Source organism: Lacerta agilis, chromosome 10, assembly GCF_009819535.1.
Source record: "Lacerta agilis isolate rLacAgi1 chromosome 10, rLacAgi1.pri, whole genome shotgun sequence".
Taxonomy (NCBI): domain Eukaryota; kingdom Metazoa; phylum Chordata; class Lepidosauria; order Squamata; family Lacertidae; genus Lacerta; species Lacerta agilis.
The window spans coordinates 31,836,021-31,851,578 of NC_046321.1; the positions used below are offsets into that span (position 1 = coordinate 31,836,021).

The following is a 15,558-nucleotide window of genomic DNA, read 5'->3' on the forward strand; positions in this document are numbered from 1 at the left end:
TAACATTTTCACTAATACCAGGTTTTAAACAACACAATCCCCAAGGGCAAGTAGAGAGTGGCAGCATATTAAGAGAACTTTAAATTGTATTTTGAATTTCCTTGCTTTGGAGATGTATTTATTAGAAGGGCTACTTCTGTCTCTTACCATGTTCATTCCCATTTTAACAGCTATGAAAAATGCTAGATCTGTAAAAGTTTTAGATGTAAAATGATCCAGCAAGGAGCAGCAAAGCAAACATCTCTATACATAGATGCTTCAATATGATCAATCAAAATGACTTTTAGCTTTTGTGCATTATTTCAAATCCTTTTTAAATGATAATATCCCATCTGGACACAAAAGATGGAAGATTAGCCTTGCTTCACAGGAGAGGCACGTATTCATACACTTTCCCACTTCTCTTAAAAAAAAACTAAAAAAAAACAGGTGGCTAGATGTTTGTTCCTGCACAAGACAGGTCCAAAACAAAGCTTCCAAAACAAACAAAATATATAATCCTGTCACTTGTTTCCTTTTATCTATTCTTTGTTGTTACTGCCCTTTCTTAATCTTGATTTCTCATTCTTTCCTAACTTAGTAATTAAGTGCTTTGTTATTGTTCGTTTATAAAGTGCTTTGTTTAATCATATTTCCCCTTCTTTGACAGCACCAATGACCCACAGAACAAAATGGGTGGGGGTTTTTAAATTTCAGTTTCTACATCTCGTGCTTTGTGCCTGCATTTCCTTGACTCAGAAGAAATATCAATGCACTTCACATCTCTACGCAAAGTGGTCACCTTGTTTTCAAGCAAGACCTTGAACACTTAGAATAATTTAGGTGATTTCCATGACCAACCGTCATCTGTGCTGTGATGATGTAATACTGGGGGGAACCTCCTCTGTTGAATATATATGCCCAGTTGAATTTATTCTGTTGCTTTTGCTTAGCAATTATTTAAATATCCTTATTAAATATATTTATTAGCCTGTTGCTTTTTCCTAGGTGGGCACAGTGAGTTGGGAAAATTTCCTCTCTTGGAAATGCATCACTTTCTGTTGGGATTGTGAAATAAACAAACTTGGCAACACTCCCAGATGGCAAGTATACCTGCTTCCCTGATTTTTAAAAGAATCATTTTTATTGGTTTTACAAATACAAAATTCAAATAAACAGAGAATAAAAAAAGTATATCTATATAAAGAGATTATCCAAATTTCAAGACTTCCCCCCATGGGGTCTCATTTTAAACATCTACTACTGCATATTCATCCATACATCAAACCGTATTATCGATTGTAACTTTTACTCTACAAGTGAAATAAAAATCCTGCCTTTGTTTCCATCTGTTTACAGTGGTCTCCTAAATAACTTATAATTTCCCCCCATTCTTTTATTTTAAAAAAATGTCCTCTTGGTTTCTGAGTTTTCCAGTCAGTTTTGCCATCTCGGCATAGTCCATAGTGCCTCACTGACATTTCATCCATTCCCTTGTGAGGTTCCTGCACCTTGAACGAAAGGGGTTGAAACCCAACAGGTGGGGCTTTTCCGCAGAGCTGGCGGAACCTCACCTGTTGAGTTTCTTCCACTCACACGACAGTGGTATGAACGGGGAGGCTGCCAGAGAGCAGATCTAAATAGAGGAAGGGGATGGTGGGACCAGCAGTCCCGGAGGAGCTGCTCTTGGCGGCGGAGGGAACGGGGGACCGGCCACAGTTCCACTTAGGAACCGAGCGGTTCGCGGTTGCCGTGGCAACGTCTTTTCTCGGCCTTCTCCGCTCGGAGCAGCAGCCCCGCCGCCATCACTGGCCCGAAAAGGCTGCCGAGGCCACGCCCTCGCTGCGCTGCGGTTTTGACTTGGCGGCTGGGTTTTTCCGCCAAGGGCGGGGTTGAGGTTTAGCCATGCGGGGTTAGGGACTTCCCTGCTCCTCCCCACCCCACCCCGAACCCGGGAATCAGCATTCACACGTTAATTCAAAGGTGAGGGAGAAGCGGGCATGAATGGTGTGCGGGCAACGGAAGAGCGTCTGTGGCACTGAAAGGGTGTAGGCAGAAATGGGCGGGGGAGAACTTGGTGCAGCTCTCCAGGAACGTGGGAATAGGTGCCTCTTGGCTCCTGACCCGTATGTTTGTGACATTTACCTAGCCTTGTTGCTCTGGCCGGGGGGGGGGGGGGCTGGTGTTTATAATGAGATAGGTGCTCCTCATACCCGCCGTTTGTTTGTTTGTTTGTTTTTTGTTTTTTGTTTTTCTTTTGCAGCGTCCACATGATGTCGTTGGCATCAAAATGCCATCCTGTTATTCCTTCCCATTTAATCCAGGCCTACATTTTTCCCCTGAGGAAAATCCTATACGTCCTTTGTTTTTTAGCAACTTGTTGGCGCTACCTCAGTGACGCATTTTCTGTATTAAGCCCGTCTGGAAGCGCCCAAGCTTGGTAGTTCAGGGTAAACTCAGTGGTGCGTGCGGTTAAATAATTTCAGTTTCTGTCTATAATGGTCACTGTGGGCGGGGGGAGTTGATAAAGTGTATTATTACTTTACTAACTTCAAAATATGGTTATCCAGTACAGTACTGCTGTACAGTATTTGGGGGCGCTTCTCATTCAGTGCCCTGGAATTAATTCCTCAGATGATACCACTGGGCAAACCTTTGCACTGGGACTGGAGGTGGGGAAAACATTCCAGGGGCCACAATCACTGCTGGGCAACTTTCCAAGGGCCATGTGCAAGTGGTTGGTGGGCCAGAGGCCTTTTCTATCATCCATCCAGACAGGCAAAAATGCTGTGTTTGTAAAGTGGGGCCTGGGGGGAGTATATAGACCTGGAGGGCCAGTATTGGCCCCTGGGCCTATAGTTCCCAAACACGGCTTTGTGTATGTGTTTGTGTGCACATTGTCACATTGTGGGTACTGGAGATGCTTACATAGTGCATTTGAGGTGAGGTCCAGCTTTCTACCCATGCACGGGACTTGTCAGTATGCTAGTTTGCCTCCATGCATTCTTCCTTAACAGAAAACAACTGTTGAACCTTTATCAAATGTCTGAAATAGCATTTTAATGGAAATGCTGACCATGTCTTACAGCCTGAGGGTTGAGAAAAACTGATTGCTTAAATTTTTCCTAGAATATGCCTCTCATTCCAGAAGATTTCTTTTCTACAGTACTCAGAAATAAAGGCCAAAACTCTGTAGCTGAATAATTTGAGTGGTACCTGGTTGTAGCTGAATAAATAATAAATGCACAGAATGAGTGTGGGCTGAAACTCTTCATCCTTTGCTTTTACAGTCATCCTTGTCAAATATGACGTTTATTGGCAACACTATTGATTTACTTTTGCCTAGCAAAACAAAAAAGTGTTTGTGGTGCTCCTTGACTGCTTATTGGCAGATTAAGAGCGACATAGGTTCTTGCTGTCTGTTAATATTTCTTTTCCTTCTTCCCATCCTTTGTTTTTACAGCTGTTATGATTTCCCCAAGTGGATTCTGGGGATCGGAAATTGTTTCCCATTTTTAATAGCTCTGTCTTATACAGACAGGGCACAAGGATACGCAAGCTTTATTGCCTCTTTTCATCATGGTCAGGGAGGCTGTGAAGATGATACATCTCAGCAAAATGTTTGATTTTCAAAGTGATACATTTCCTACATTACTGAAGAAAAAAAATCTTAACACACAGCAAAACTACATACCGGTACTATGTTGTCCATAATCTGCCAGTAAGCAGAGAAGGTAGCATCAGACACATACTATTGTTTTGCAGAAATAGATCAATAGGTATTGTCAATAATCAGCACATGAGTAGAATCAGTTAAAAACTAGAATTTAAAACTTATGGAGGAGTAATTCAGTGTGTCTTCATAACATGTTACACTGCTTTTGGTTCACACTGACAAAAAATTAATCAGTAATGGCCCCCTACTCCACACGTAAACTGCCTGGCAGAGGGCACAGATGGCTCTTTGCCTTTGACAGAATTTGTGCAGTTGATACCAACTGTGAAAGCAACATTTCCCTCTCTTCATTGTCCTACATCAGCACAGTGTATTGTTGATGTTCCCTTAGCATTATTCAAGACCTTTGCTTTGAAAATGAGTGGAAATGAGTGGTTTATGTCTGTGAAATCTGAGAAAGCTGACATAGGACTGTAGGAAACTGTCTTATACCGAGTCAGATTGTTGGCACATCTATTCTAGCTTAATATTATCTACACACTGATTGACAGAGTCTTCAGGATTTCAGATGGGGTATTTCCCATTCTTAAAGCAATGCCAGCAATTTAGTCTGTAATCTTTTGCATATAAGGCAGATGCTGTACCACTGAGCTTTCCAAAGGATGGGAAGAAGGTCCATTGTCTCCATTCTGTGATTTTTCTCTCTTATGGTAAATAATGATGGAATGTTTCATCATGAAATACCAGCAATGGTTTGAGGTCTTAAACTCACTACATTTTTGTGGCAATAACATGGACTCTAGTCCACGAAAGCTTATGCCATAATAAATTTGTAAGTCTTTATCGGTTGGCTTTGGTGGAAGAGACTTAACACATTTATCCTTCTGGGAATTAGAAGCTTTTTATCTGTATCAATGGCTACCCACAGTTATTTTTTGGGAATCTGCAGAAAAGATTAAATGGGAGAATGAAGATGTCAGAATCAAAGTCCCAGTTATAATAATTCCAGAGCAATCAGCAGCATCTTTTATGTAGAACATTGCTCTTGAGTCTGCTTATTTTTGGCTGCCTGCAGCAACGTTACTTGTGTCAAAATGACTGGCAATGGAAACAACTACCTCACTATATGGGTTGATCAAGGATAAACTTCACCAGGAAGATGTATAGTAGTGATGTTTTCATCAGCTTCTCAGAATCTGTGTAGTTGGTGGCAGCCATGCTCAGGGGCTCTTGTGCCATCCAAGAAGGCCTGAGACTGTTGTTTTTGATACACATCCTAAATAGCATCAAAAAGCAAGGACAAATTATAATTGTAACTGTGCATAGCGAAATTATAATAAACAGATAACTGCTTTGTTCAGTTATAAACCTATTGGGTGATGCATAGGGCAGTAATAAAACTCACACATCCTATGCTTAAAACGGAAAAATGCCTCTGAGTTGGAAAAGTGTTATTTCATAATATAATAAATACTATTAAGTCAAAATGATTGGTGCCATGAAACACCTAAAAAAAAACCCCACAGGATACTGGGGTTCTAATGCCTCCTTTTTGTTTGTGACAAGAGCTTAGTCAAAGTTGCTATAGAGTTCAAACAGTTGAATTTTATGTGTTTTACAGTCTGTGGAGGAAAAATAAAAGGCCTGGTTTCAGGAGATTATGTCCGAAGATTCAGATAAGGACAAGCAGCACATAGAACAAATAACCAGTGATGATTACAATTCGGTATGCTCAGTCTTCGGTTTTATACATTATTCTAGAATATATTATCTATTTCTTGTAATGTTTTATTCGTTAAAGAAAATTTAGTTTGCCATCCCTGAATGGGAATATCTTATGTCTGTGCATGCCAGAGGAAATGGTCTAGCTGGTGTGCGGTGGTGGTTAGAGTGTTGGACCTAGGAGCCCAGGGTTCGAATTCCGATGTAGCCATGGGTGGCCTTGGGCCAGTCATTGTCTCTCAACCTAATGTACCTCACAGTGTTGTTGTGAAGATAAAATAGAGAGAAGGGAAACAATGTACTGTACTTCATTCCAAGCATTGATTTTCACCACTGACTACTAAGGAGCAATTATAATCATTCTGGCCCTATTAATCCTCTCACATGTTTCCAAATTCACAGCAGGTTATTATGCAATGAGCAGTTAACATAATTCATTGGACTCATGCACAACAGATTCAGCAGAAGTTTGGAAATCTATACAGCACACACTTTGGGGGTGGGGGTGGGGAAACCAACTCATTTATCTGACTTACAAGGAAGGCATTACTTACATATTTGCTCACAATCCAACAATTCTTGCTATACTGTTTATTAAACTGTTTATTTAAGTTCTCAAATGGTGTGTCTATTTTTTATATTTTAAAGCCTGCAATCTGTTCTCTTTCATGATGATACCCTCTTGGTTTCATTTGCACTATAGTACAAAATTAGCAAAAATAAACAATTCAATTATTTCTTTATTTAGAATCATAATGGTCACTGTTATTGAGTGCACAGTGCCCCATTTCAGATATTTTTATCTACTTTCTGTGTGCAAGAAACACGTGACCTTACTTTCTGTTGTATTTTTCTGTGTTTTTTTTAGGACGAAGATCCCTTTAACCCATTTTTAACAGAAGATCTTGAGCGGTGTGCCTTTATTGCAGGTCTGAATATCATTGTTCATTGTCAAACTAGTGAATTGAAATGCATTTGGGTAAGAGTGGGGAAGGATTAGTGGCTAGTTCTGGCATGCATAGTGTTGCAAAAAACCTCTAAAGAAACAATGTTCTGTGTCAGACATGAGGATAACTCATTGTCAAAATCCAGTAGTAGTATAATATCAATATTTATATGTGACAATAATATTTTTTGTGATCTGTACAGGTGACTCCCCGCTTATTCAGTGAAATGTGCATAAGTGGAAGCTCCCTGGAGAGTCCTCATGGCTTGCGATGAGACCCTCCCCAGGGCCTGAAGAGGGTGTCATCTTGGGGCTCTGGGGAAGGTCTCCTCATGAGCCAGGAAGTCTTTCCAGTTCTTTCCACACTGCTGGGTTGCTGGTGCTGCGGGTGTGTGCAAGTAGATCACACACAAGTAGGGAATTGCCTGTGATGTGATGATGGCATGAGGAGAGTTCCTTGAAGCTGGAGGCATAAAGTAGCCACCCTAAAAAGGGTATGTGCTAATAGAAATGAAGAAATAATAGCACTTGCAAAACAGAACAAAACCACACACCCAGATTCTGCATTTTCTTCCTTAAACAAATTTGATAAGAGCACCCTGGACCAGTTTATAAATTACAATAAAAACACAGTTGCTACTTCTGCAATGTTGTGTTCTTATACAGATTGATATTTTGTTGTTTTTCATGCCCAGCAGCTGCAAATGAACTTTGTGTTTTAATGATCCTGTTATTTTATAGCTTGTTTGTGGTTATTTGTATATGTTTGCTTTATTGTTGCTTCTTCATGTTCTATAAGATAGAAGCCCTGGGCTCCTTTTGGAGGAAAGGCAATTCATACATACAGTAAAGAAATAAATACAGTACAGTACAGGAATCATGTCAGATAGCCAGATGAGATTATTCTTTTCAATTGTATCAGACAACTTGGCTGTCTAATTTAAGTTATCCAAGGCAAAATGAGTCACTGCCTTCCCTCCTCCCCCCCCTCTAATCTTATAGATTCATTTTATGATCAACTTTTGCCACGGACCACACAGATTTTATTGGAATATAACTCGGGGAAATGGGTGCCACGGCTTCGTGAACCACGAGATTTATATGGCCTGTCTCCTGCAGCTGGACACCTGAATCTAGTACGCTGGCCCCATGAGTATGAAGTTATCAGAGAGAAAATTGAGCATATTGGTAAATGATATTAAAAGTGTGTTCTGATGTGATAGTTTTGTAGCTAGTTATTAAAACAATATTTTCCTAAATTATAATTTATATAGTAAAGCATTTTATAATCCTTGCTGCAGTCAGTTAAAATTTTGAAAACCTTATATTGAAGGTATTAACAGTATCATTCCACCATTTAGTTTCATTAGTTGGATTACAATAGGATTGAGACTATATGCATAGGATCCAACTGTAATGTTTAATAATAGAAGAGCCCTGATGGTTCAGACCAAAGGCATATCTAGTTCAGCATCCTGTTTCCACTGGATAGTTGCCAATAAAGTCAGCAGTGCAGTAACATTTGACTTCAGAACTTATTTACGATTTCCCTTTTTTATAAAAATTGCCTACTTTTTTAAAAAAAAGTCAACAGAGTCAACCCTCTTGAGAACACTTGTGGGTTACTTAATATGTCAACAAAAGAAGCTCAGCTAGAAGGTCTGCTGTTATTGAGAAGTTACTGAAATGCAAGCTTGGGATGTAGAACAAATGCAAAAGGAGATGTAGAACTGGAGGAGCACATGGGTAAAAACATTAAGAGCAAAAATTAAATACATTGGAAGCAAGAAATCAGATAGGAGTCAGTATGTTGAATGACAGGAGAGTTTAAAGGTAGGAGAATACATAGATTTCACAACAGCAGAATGAAGCCTGTGCATCCGACTTCACAATGAAATACGTAGGGTACAGATCAGTGCTTCTGAGCTTTTTCAGGAAGATGTCTGAGGAACTGAGGTAGATAGTGATAATAAGATATTAAGTTATGGGCTTTATTTGTACATTTAAAAAAATTATCAAATCCCCAGTTCTGCATGGTACCCAACCATGAGTTTCTCAAGAATTCAAATGTGAAAATGCTGAGCTTTTAACGAAAGTACGTTACTCAACCCTAAATTGACCTTAGTACCAGCCCAGCCTTTATTCTTGTTTTAGAGTTAAGTAACAAAAGCTGGGGAATTGTTATGACAGTAACTTAATCTGATGTTACGTTTTCAATTCCACTTGGTTTTTTCCAGTTGGATAGTAGTGGTTATTTTATAAGTGCATACAACTGAATTATTTGTGTAATGGGAATTATGCTTTATGAGTTGAACCTTACTCTGTCATAGAAATGATCAGTGGAGATCAGTTGTCTTAAAAATCATGTACTTATGTAGCTGATAACAGAGGCCCCTTCAAAATCTTAATTAAGTCACTACCGGTATTTGTAATCATGCATGGATGCCATGTTTGTTGTCCCTTTCAGCTCGATTTCTAAATAACTTTAGCTCCTATACATTATTATCACAAGGTTGCATTAGCCAAAGGGTTCTGCTGTCATTTACCAGATAAGTTAAAATGTGTATAAATATGCTAGCAACTAATATAAAGCTGAGGCTCCCAAAACTATAAATATTATTTTGTACTCACATCAAATTTTAGCTATTTGGCACCATATTTTCCAACTGTAAAGTAGAAACCAAATGTAATTTTCATATAAGTTGACATCTGTTAAGTCTCAGCAATAGTTAGCATCATATTGCTGTTCGTTTATAATCCAACATGTGAAGATGTTTTAATTTAAGGCATTGGTATTTCCATAATAGGACAATTCTGAATGCCTGCTACAAAATGAAAATGAAATGTTATCATAAAGATACAGAGATAGTCTTAAGAAATTAAGGTCTATCACATATCCTGTCTGCTTTGGTGAAGCTTCATTCATTTCAGTGGGGATTTCAAGTTGAATCATTTTTGTGCAAGTTTTTCTTGTTCCACAGTTTGTGGTCTGATACTGACACCTTCTGGAAAAAGCATCCTTCTGATTTTGAAAAATAATTTCATGAGGAAATGTTTGAAAAACCTTGGAGGTATTCATAGAACATAATGAATCTGTGAACTAGACCAGAGTAATCCTTATCTGTGACACATGAAGAGTGTATAGTTCTTATTCCTGAATAATGTTTCCTTTAATGTGAACAAAATGATCCTTTCTTAGTTCAGGGCCTCCTAAAGGTACATTATACTAAAGCAAAGTATAATATCCATACAGCACACACACAACTACAGTATATAACGATAGTATCTGGGATTTAAAGAAATACACTTGACCAGCCAGTCACATACAACAGTGGTTGTTTTAAGTGGTTGTTTTCATTAAAGAATGAGGTCAATTCTTTGTAAAGCATCCTGAAGATGAATGGTGCTTTTATTATTAATAATAAGCATGTACACATATTAATATACAACAATGTGTTTACACAATAATGTGTCTGTGAGAGGGGAATTATTGGTTTGTAAATGTTTTTGTTTTATGTATTTTGTGTTCTCATTTTGTATTTTTATGTTATGAATTAACCTGTGATCTTCAGATGAAGGGCAGTATAATGAACAACAACAATATAGCAGATGTTTTGTTTCACATTTTCATCACAACAGTTCCCATTGCCCAAAGGAGATGCTGATGTTCAGTTTTTAAGTTGTCTTGTGAGTTGTCTCTTTGGCAGTGAGGAACTCTTGTAGTAACAACAGCAAATGTAAACTTGTACGCATTGCTTCTTTGGATCACAGCCACTATGTTGACAACATACATGCATCTGCTATACAAATTATGTATGTGATGTAATAGAGAACAAGGAGCTGTCCAGATTTCAGTGGTGCAGGATAATGTTTTGGTTATAGGTAAGGCTGAAGGTTCTTCGCATAGGCTACAAATGAATCTTGTTAACTTCTTGGGTGTCCATCTCTTTTGTTTCATCAAGATTCTACTGTGTTGTCCATGGCATTTACATCTTGATCATGAAAGAGGAGATGACAGACTATCAGCATTTCCATTTAAAAAATACATTAAATGTATCTTATCAATAGTAGCCAGCCACAAAGGGATTTTTAAGGCAACACTTCCTTACTGTTTAACAATGCATAAACATAAAGCTAATTTCATGATTTTTGGTTGCATGACACACAATGAATGTTTTGAATCAACAGCTATAATTAAATATTTGTTTTGTTTTTCCAGAGTGGGTTCCCCCTCAGCCAGAGCCACTATACAGTCCAACATGTCTGGAGATTGAGCCTCTTTGCACAGACCCCAGAGAGGGTGCTGTGGTGTATCTAGCAGATGGAGGTCTGAGCACATTTCATTACTGAGTGCATAATACTTGAAGCATAACCGTATTTGTGATATTAAATGGTTTTCAATAGAAAAAAATACATAGTACTATCTTATAAGTTACTGAAAAAGAGAAACTGGAGAGGGAATCCAGTTTAACAAGCAAAAGACCAAGATCTACAAGTTGCAAGTATTTATTTAGAATACAAACACCACTCAAAATGCACATGTGTTGAAATATAATGGCAGACAGTGGTTGTTACTGAACAATTAACAGGCTATTATCCCCATCCCATTCTGGAACATCTGATAGCCCCAGGGCAGGGTCCCCCTCCACATCATTGTTTGAGCTTTCCCCAACCCCTTTCTCAGCCTTTTCATCTGACCACCCCATCCCACTTGGCGCCATGGGGCCCATGACAGTAGCTGATATTTTGAGGCAAAAATATTGTTACATAACGCATATGAGAGTTAGTGTAAGCATTAAGAAAGCACTGCAGGATTGAACAAAGGCAGTGACACCTGCTTAAATGGATGCTATATGCAAAGGCTTTATTCAGATGCTGGATATTTAAATCCAATAGCTATCATTTTAAACAACTGTCTATATGATGCTGAATGCTTCTTGACCAAGTTTTTGTTTTGAAATTCCTAAAGGAAATCAGGCAATTCTGCAGTGGCACTAGGACACCCCCAAGTGGGTAGTCTCTGAGTGACCCCTCCCTCCCTTCTTGCACAGAATATTTTTCTAATAGTAATTCACAACTGAATAATAATTGTATATTTTGCTTCTTTCACCAGCTGATAAAGAGTCCAGCTTTATGTATTCTCGAATAGGAGGGAGCTTCCCCTCGAAGCAGGTGCTTCCTCAATCCTGGGATGACTGGGACAATACTTTGATCTTTGAAGCACGATTTGAAAGTGGCAATCTGCAAAAGGTGGTCAAAATGTAGGTTGCTCACCATTTGCCTTTGATTTGCAGGAGTAGTTTCTGTGCATTTGTTCTGGTGTTAAAGGATGATATCCAACTAAGTAAATACTCAAAGTAGTCACATTGAAATCAGTAGGTTGACTACTTAGACTGAGTATGGATATCACCTGTACTCTTGTTTTGGCAGACCTGGATTAATAGTTTAGAAAACCTGAAGTGCAGATATCCATATACACTTGCAGGAAAGTTTGTATTGGCTTATTATAATCCCAGAATCACACAAAGAGGACTAATTTCTGAACACTCAGCACTTATACAAAATATAGACAGTCAGGACCACAAAAACACTCCAAATGTAATTATATGTGGATTGGTATGTAATCATATGTGAATCAAAATAAAGCAGTAAGATAAAACAGCTAATGAACATAATTGTAAAATACAATATATATTGAAAGACATAAGAGAATATAACTTAACTGCTCATTCAAGACATCTGAGAATTTGATCTAAGCTCACCATAAAGATCATGTGGACTATTTTTAAAATACAAATATGTGCGTGAACAAGTTCCCTACAAGTTTATTATAGGCAATTGTTTGTGAAATAAATTTGGGTTTAAAAAGATACATTTGAAATAAGAGCGTTAAAGGAGCAGCATATATCATGTTTCATAACTGTGCCTGAATGCCCAACAGTATATATTATACTAAAATACTTTTCTTCTTTTCCCATGCCAGTAGTGATTTTGAATACCAGCTGACACTACGCACTGATCTCTACACAAAAAAGCACACCCAGTGGTACTACTTCCAGGTCACCAACACCCAAGCAGGAATGCCCTACCGTTTCACCATTGTCAACTTCACCAAGCCAACAAGTTTGTATAATCGTGGTATGCGTCCGTTGCTGTATTCAGAAGCAGAAGCAAAGATCCACAAGGTGGGGTGGCAAAGGACAGGAGATGAAATCAAGTATTATAAAAACAATCTCGGCCAAGGTGGGCGCCAGTATTTTTCCCTGACATGGACGTTCCAGTTCCCGCATGATAGGGACACCTGCTATTTTGCCCACTGCTATCCTTACACTTACAGTAACCTGCAAGACTACCTAGCAACCATTGCTAGAGACCCAAGGCGGTCCAAGTTCTGCAAGATCCGCATCTTGTGCCATTCCCTGGCTAGGAACATAGTCTATGTTCTCACCATCACTAACCCCTTGCAAGATTTTCAGGAGGAAAAACGCAAGGCAGCGGTGATTTTGACTGCCAGGGTGCACCCAGGCGAAACAAATAGTTCCTGGGTGATGAAGGGCTTTCTGGATTACATTCTAGGGGATTCGCATAATGCCCAGTTGCTTCGGGACACTTTTGTTTTTAAGGTGGTACCAATGCTGAATCCAGATGGCGTGATTGTAGGCAATTACCGCTGCTCTTTAGCAGGCAGGGACTTAAACCGCAACTATAAATCAGATCTCAAGGAATCCTTCCCTCCCATCTGGTGTACCCGCAGCATGATCAAAAGGTAAAAAGGTAACACCATCTCTCTTCTGTGTCCAGTATCACAACTCTTTGTTCATTATTAGACCAATATTAATTAATATGTAATGTGTATTCATCTTGTTGCATTGAACTTATTTTTTGTTGAAATTTTGTTGAAATTTTAGGTACATCTAAATGTTGTTTTAATACTTTCCCTGATTGGCATGTGGAAGGCCTCCAGGAAAATCATGCGTTAGCACTCCCTGCTGCTGAGGACAGGCAGGGACATGTGATAAAGTTAGAATTATAAAACCAGCGGCAGCTTCTCAAGCTCATCCCCACTTCCTTTTCCTGCATACCCTAGGATAGAGTATTCCTTCAGCTTCTGCTGGAATTCTATCCAATACATTTTATCTTGTAATTATTAGCTTTTTCTCTATTTGCTGATCTTTAGCCAGTTCCTTTTTTGTTTTCACCTGTTTCCCACTGTGTGTTTTAAAAAAGAAAAGACTAATTTAGTTGCTCCTTTTCTCTGGTTTGGCTGTCTGTCCTTCATGGCTTCATCAGGAAAAGCCACTTCTGCTCACTGGTTTCCCACGGGCCTCTGGTTTGGCCACTGTGAAAACAAGATGCTGGACTAGATGGGCCATTGGCCTGATCTAGCAGGCTATTCTTATGCTCTTATATGTATAGAAGTGCTCTGAGGTGATGGGGGAAACGAGCCCTGTGTGTTTCAAATATTTAATGTGTACATAGAGCTGTCAGTGATCCTGACCTGACCTCTCTTGCTGGATGGGATCTGGCATCAGTCCAGAACATGAGAGCCCATCAGGAAGTCTGATTTTCTTTTTCTTACATTTCTTTTCACTCTACTTCCCTGGAAAAAAACCAAACTGCAGTCAAAGTGGTTTTTGAGTTGAGGGTTTAACAGCAGGTTTGCCTGGGTCTTAATTTGGACCATCTGTTTGGGGCTCAGATCTGGAAGTTAGCTTTGGGAGGTCACATTTTCATGAAGGCCTCCTACACACTGACCAGGAAATGAAACTTGTTAGTTATTGTGAGTGTGGGTTCTGGTGGGTATGCAGGAGGCCTCCTTCACCCTGGCTTGGTACAGATGGCACTAGTCATCAGTGGTTTTTGAATGTTTTAAATTACCTGTTTTTAACTGTCTTTTACTGATAATTTTTATTTAATGTAACCTGCTTTGAGGTTTTATTACAAACATTTTATTAAATATAAAATGAAATAAAAATAAATCATCTTAGTCTTTGGGGGTTTGGTCCTTCCAGTTTAAACCATGCCTTTTTCAGAGGTGTTTTTCTTTCCTGCCTGTGTGTGTGTGTGTGTGTGTGGAACTTGAGAGGGGCTGAGGAATTGGCTGTATAATTCTAACTTATTCATATGCCCCTTCCTTCCTTCCTCCCTTCCTCTCTTCCTGGTGATGGGTTTAACACATTGTTTCCATGGAAGACTCCTGCAAAGCCACTGGCAGGGAATATTCACAGTGACTAGTGTTCCATTCTAAGGAACATAGAATGGAAAGACCAACCTCTGGAGAAGGAAGGGAATTCCCCTATACCAATAAAGGGGGCTATTTTCCTTAACAAAGCTCTTTAATCTTCTGTTAACAGGGTTTTTCACATAATGACAGCAACTTATGTGATAGTTCTGTTTTTTAAACATTTGTCACATGTCGGCTGCAATGGAAAAAGCATTTTAATATTGTGCATCTAGTATCTGTCATAGGAAAGGCAGTGATGGCCTAATAGGTGCAACTCAGCTCTTATTGGACTCAAGGGAAAAGCTCCACTGACACTAATGCAGCTAACCAATACTCTAGTGCAGGTTGTTCCAGTAGAAAAAAAAATCCCTCAAGCAATGATCATCTTTAATACCTTTAAGAGATTTCCTACAATTGCTATCACAACCCAAAAAAATCAAGAGTGTCTGATTTGCAGAAACCAAAGCTGCTCTTATTTAACTTTCTACCTTGTTACAGAATGATGGGAGAGCGCAATGTTCTCCTATATTGTGACCTTCATGGTCATAGCAGGAAAGAGAATGTCTTCATGTATGGCTGTGAAAAACGAGATCATCAAGAAGAAGGGGCAGGCTTAAATCAGCGCGTTTTTCCTTTCATTATGAGCAAACGTTGTCCCGATAAAGTAAGCTGACATTTAACTTTAATATGTAAGAAATCATCTCTCAGTACATTAAAAATTTGCTAAATCACTTGACAGTTTTTAAAGTTGTTTCAATGATCTAAACATTGTAAGAAGTTGGTGCTTTAAAAATATGGGATTATATTGTCATAGTTGTTAACATACTAGGAGCTTCCTTAGTGAGTCCCTTTAGGAGCATGCACCATGACATGAAGTTATTATATCATGCATTTCCTTCTGCCCCTGCCCTCTACCCCACATCTGTAACAGCCTATAATGCACAGTGGGCAAGAGGACGTGAATGACTTGACAACATGACATCACCAGTAAATTAACCTACCGTATATACT

General features: G+C 39.0%; 1 protein-coding gene across 3 annotated transcripts in view; it reads left to right on the forward strand.

Moving 5' to 3' along the window:
• The first annotated feature begins 1,773 nt into the window (after nt 1-1,773).
• Nucleotides 1,774-15,558, forward strand: part of AGBL3 (ATP/GTP binding protein like 3) — a 30,766-nt gene continuing 16,981 nt past the window's right edge. Inside the window, exons 1-8 of one of the 3 annotated variants that reach the window (XM_033162746.1) lie at nt 1,774-1,962; nt 5,277-5,381; nt 6,246-6,306; nt 7,326-7,511; nt 10,543-10,650; nt 11,437-11,584; nt 12,307-13,097; nt 15,046-15,152. In XM_033162746.1, coding sequence (XP_033018637.1) covers nt 5,316-5,381; nt 6,246-6,306; nt 7,326-7,511; nt 10,543-10,650; nt 11,437-11,584; nt 12,307-13,093 — 1,356 coding nt within the window. In that variant the 5' untranslated portion in view covers nt 1,774-1,962; nt 5,277-5,315 and the 3' untranslated portion in view covers nt 13,094-13,097; nt 15,046-15,152. Of the gene's footprint in view, nt 1,963-5,276; nt 5,382-6,245; nt 6,307-7,325; nt 7,512-10,542; nt 10,651-11,436; nt 11,585-12,306; nt 13,098-15,045; nt 15,212-15,558 lie in introns of those variants that run through there. The other 2 variants (XM_033162748.1, XM_033162747.1) reach the window with 2 other exon arrangements.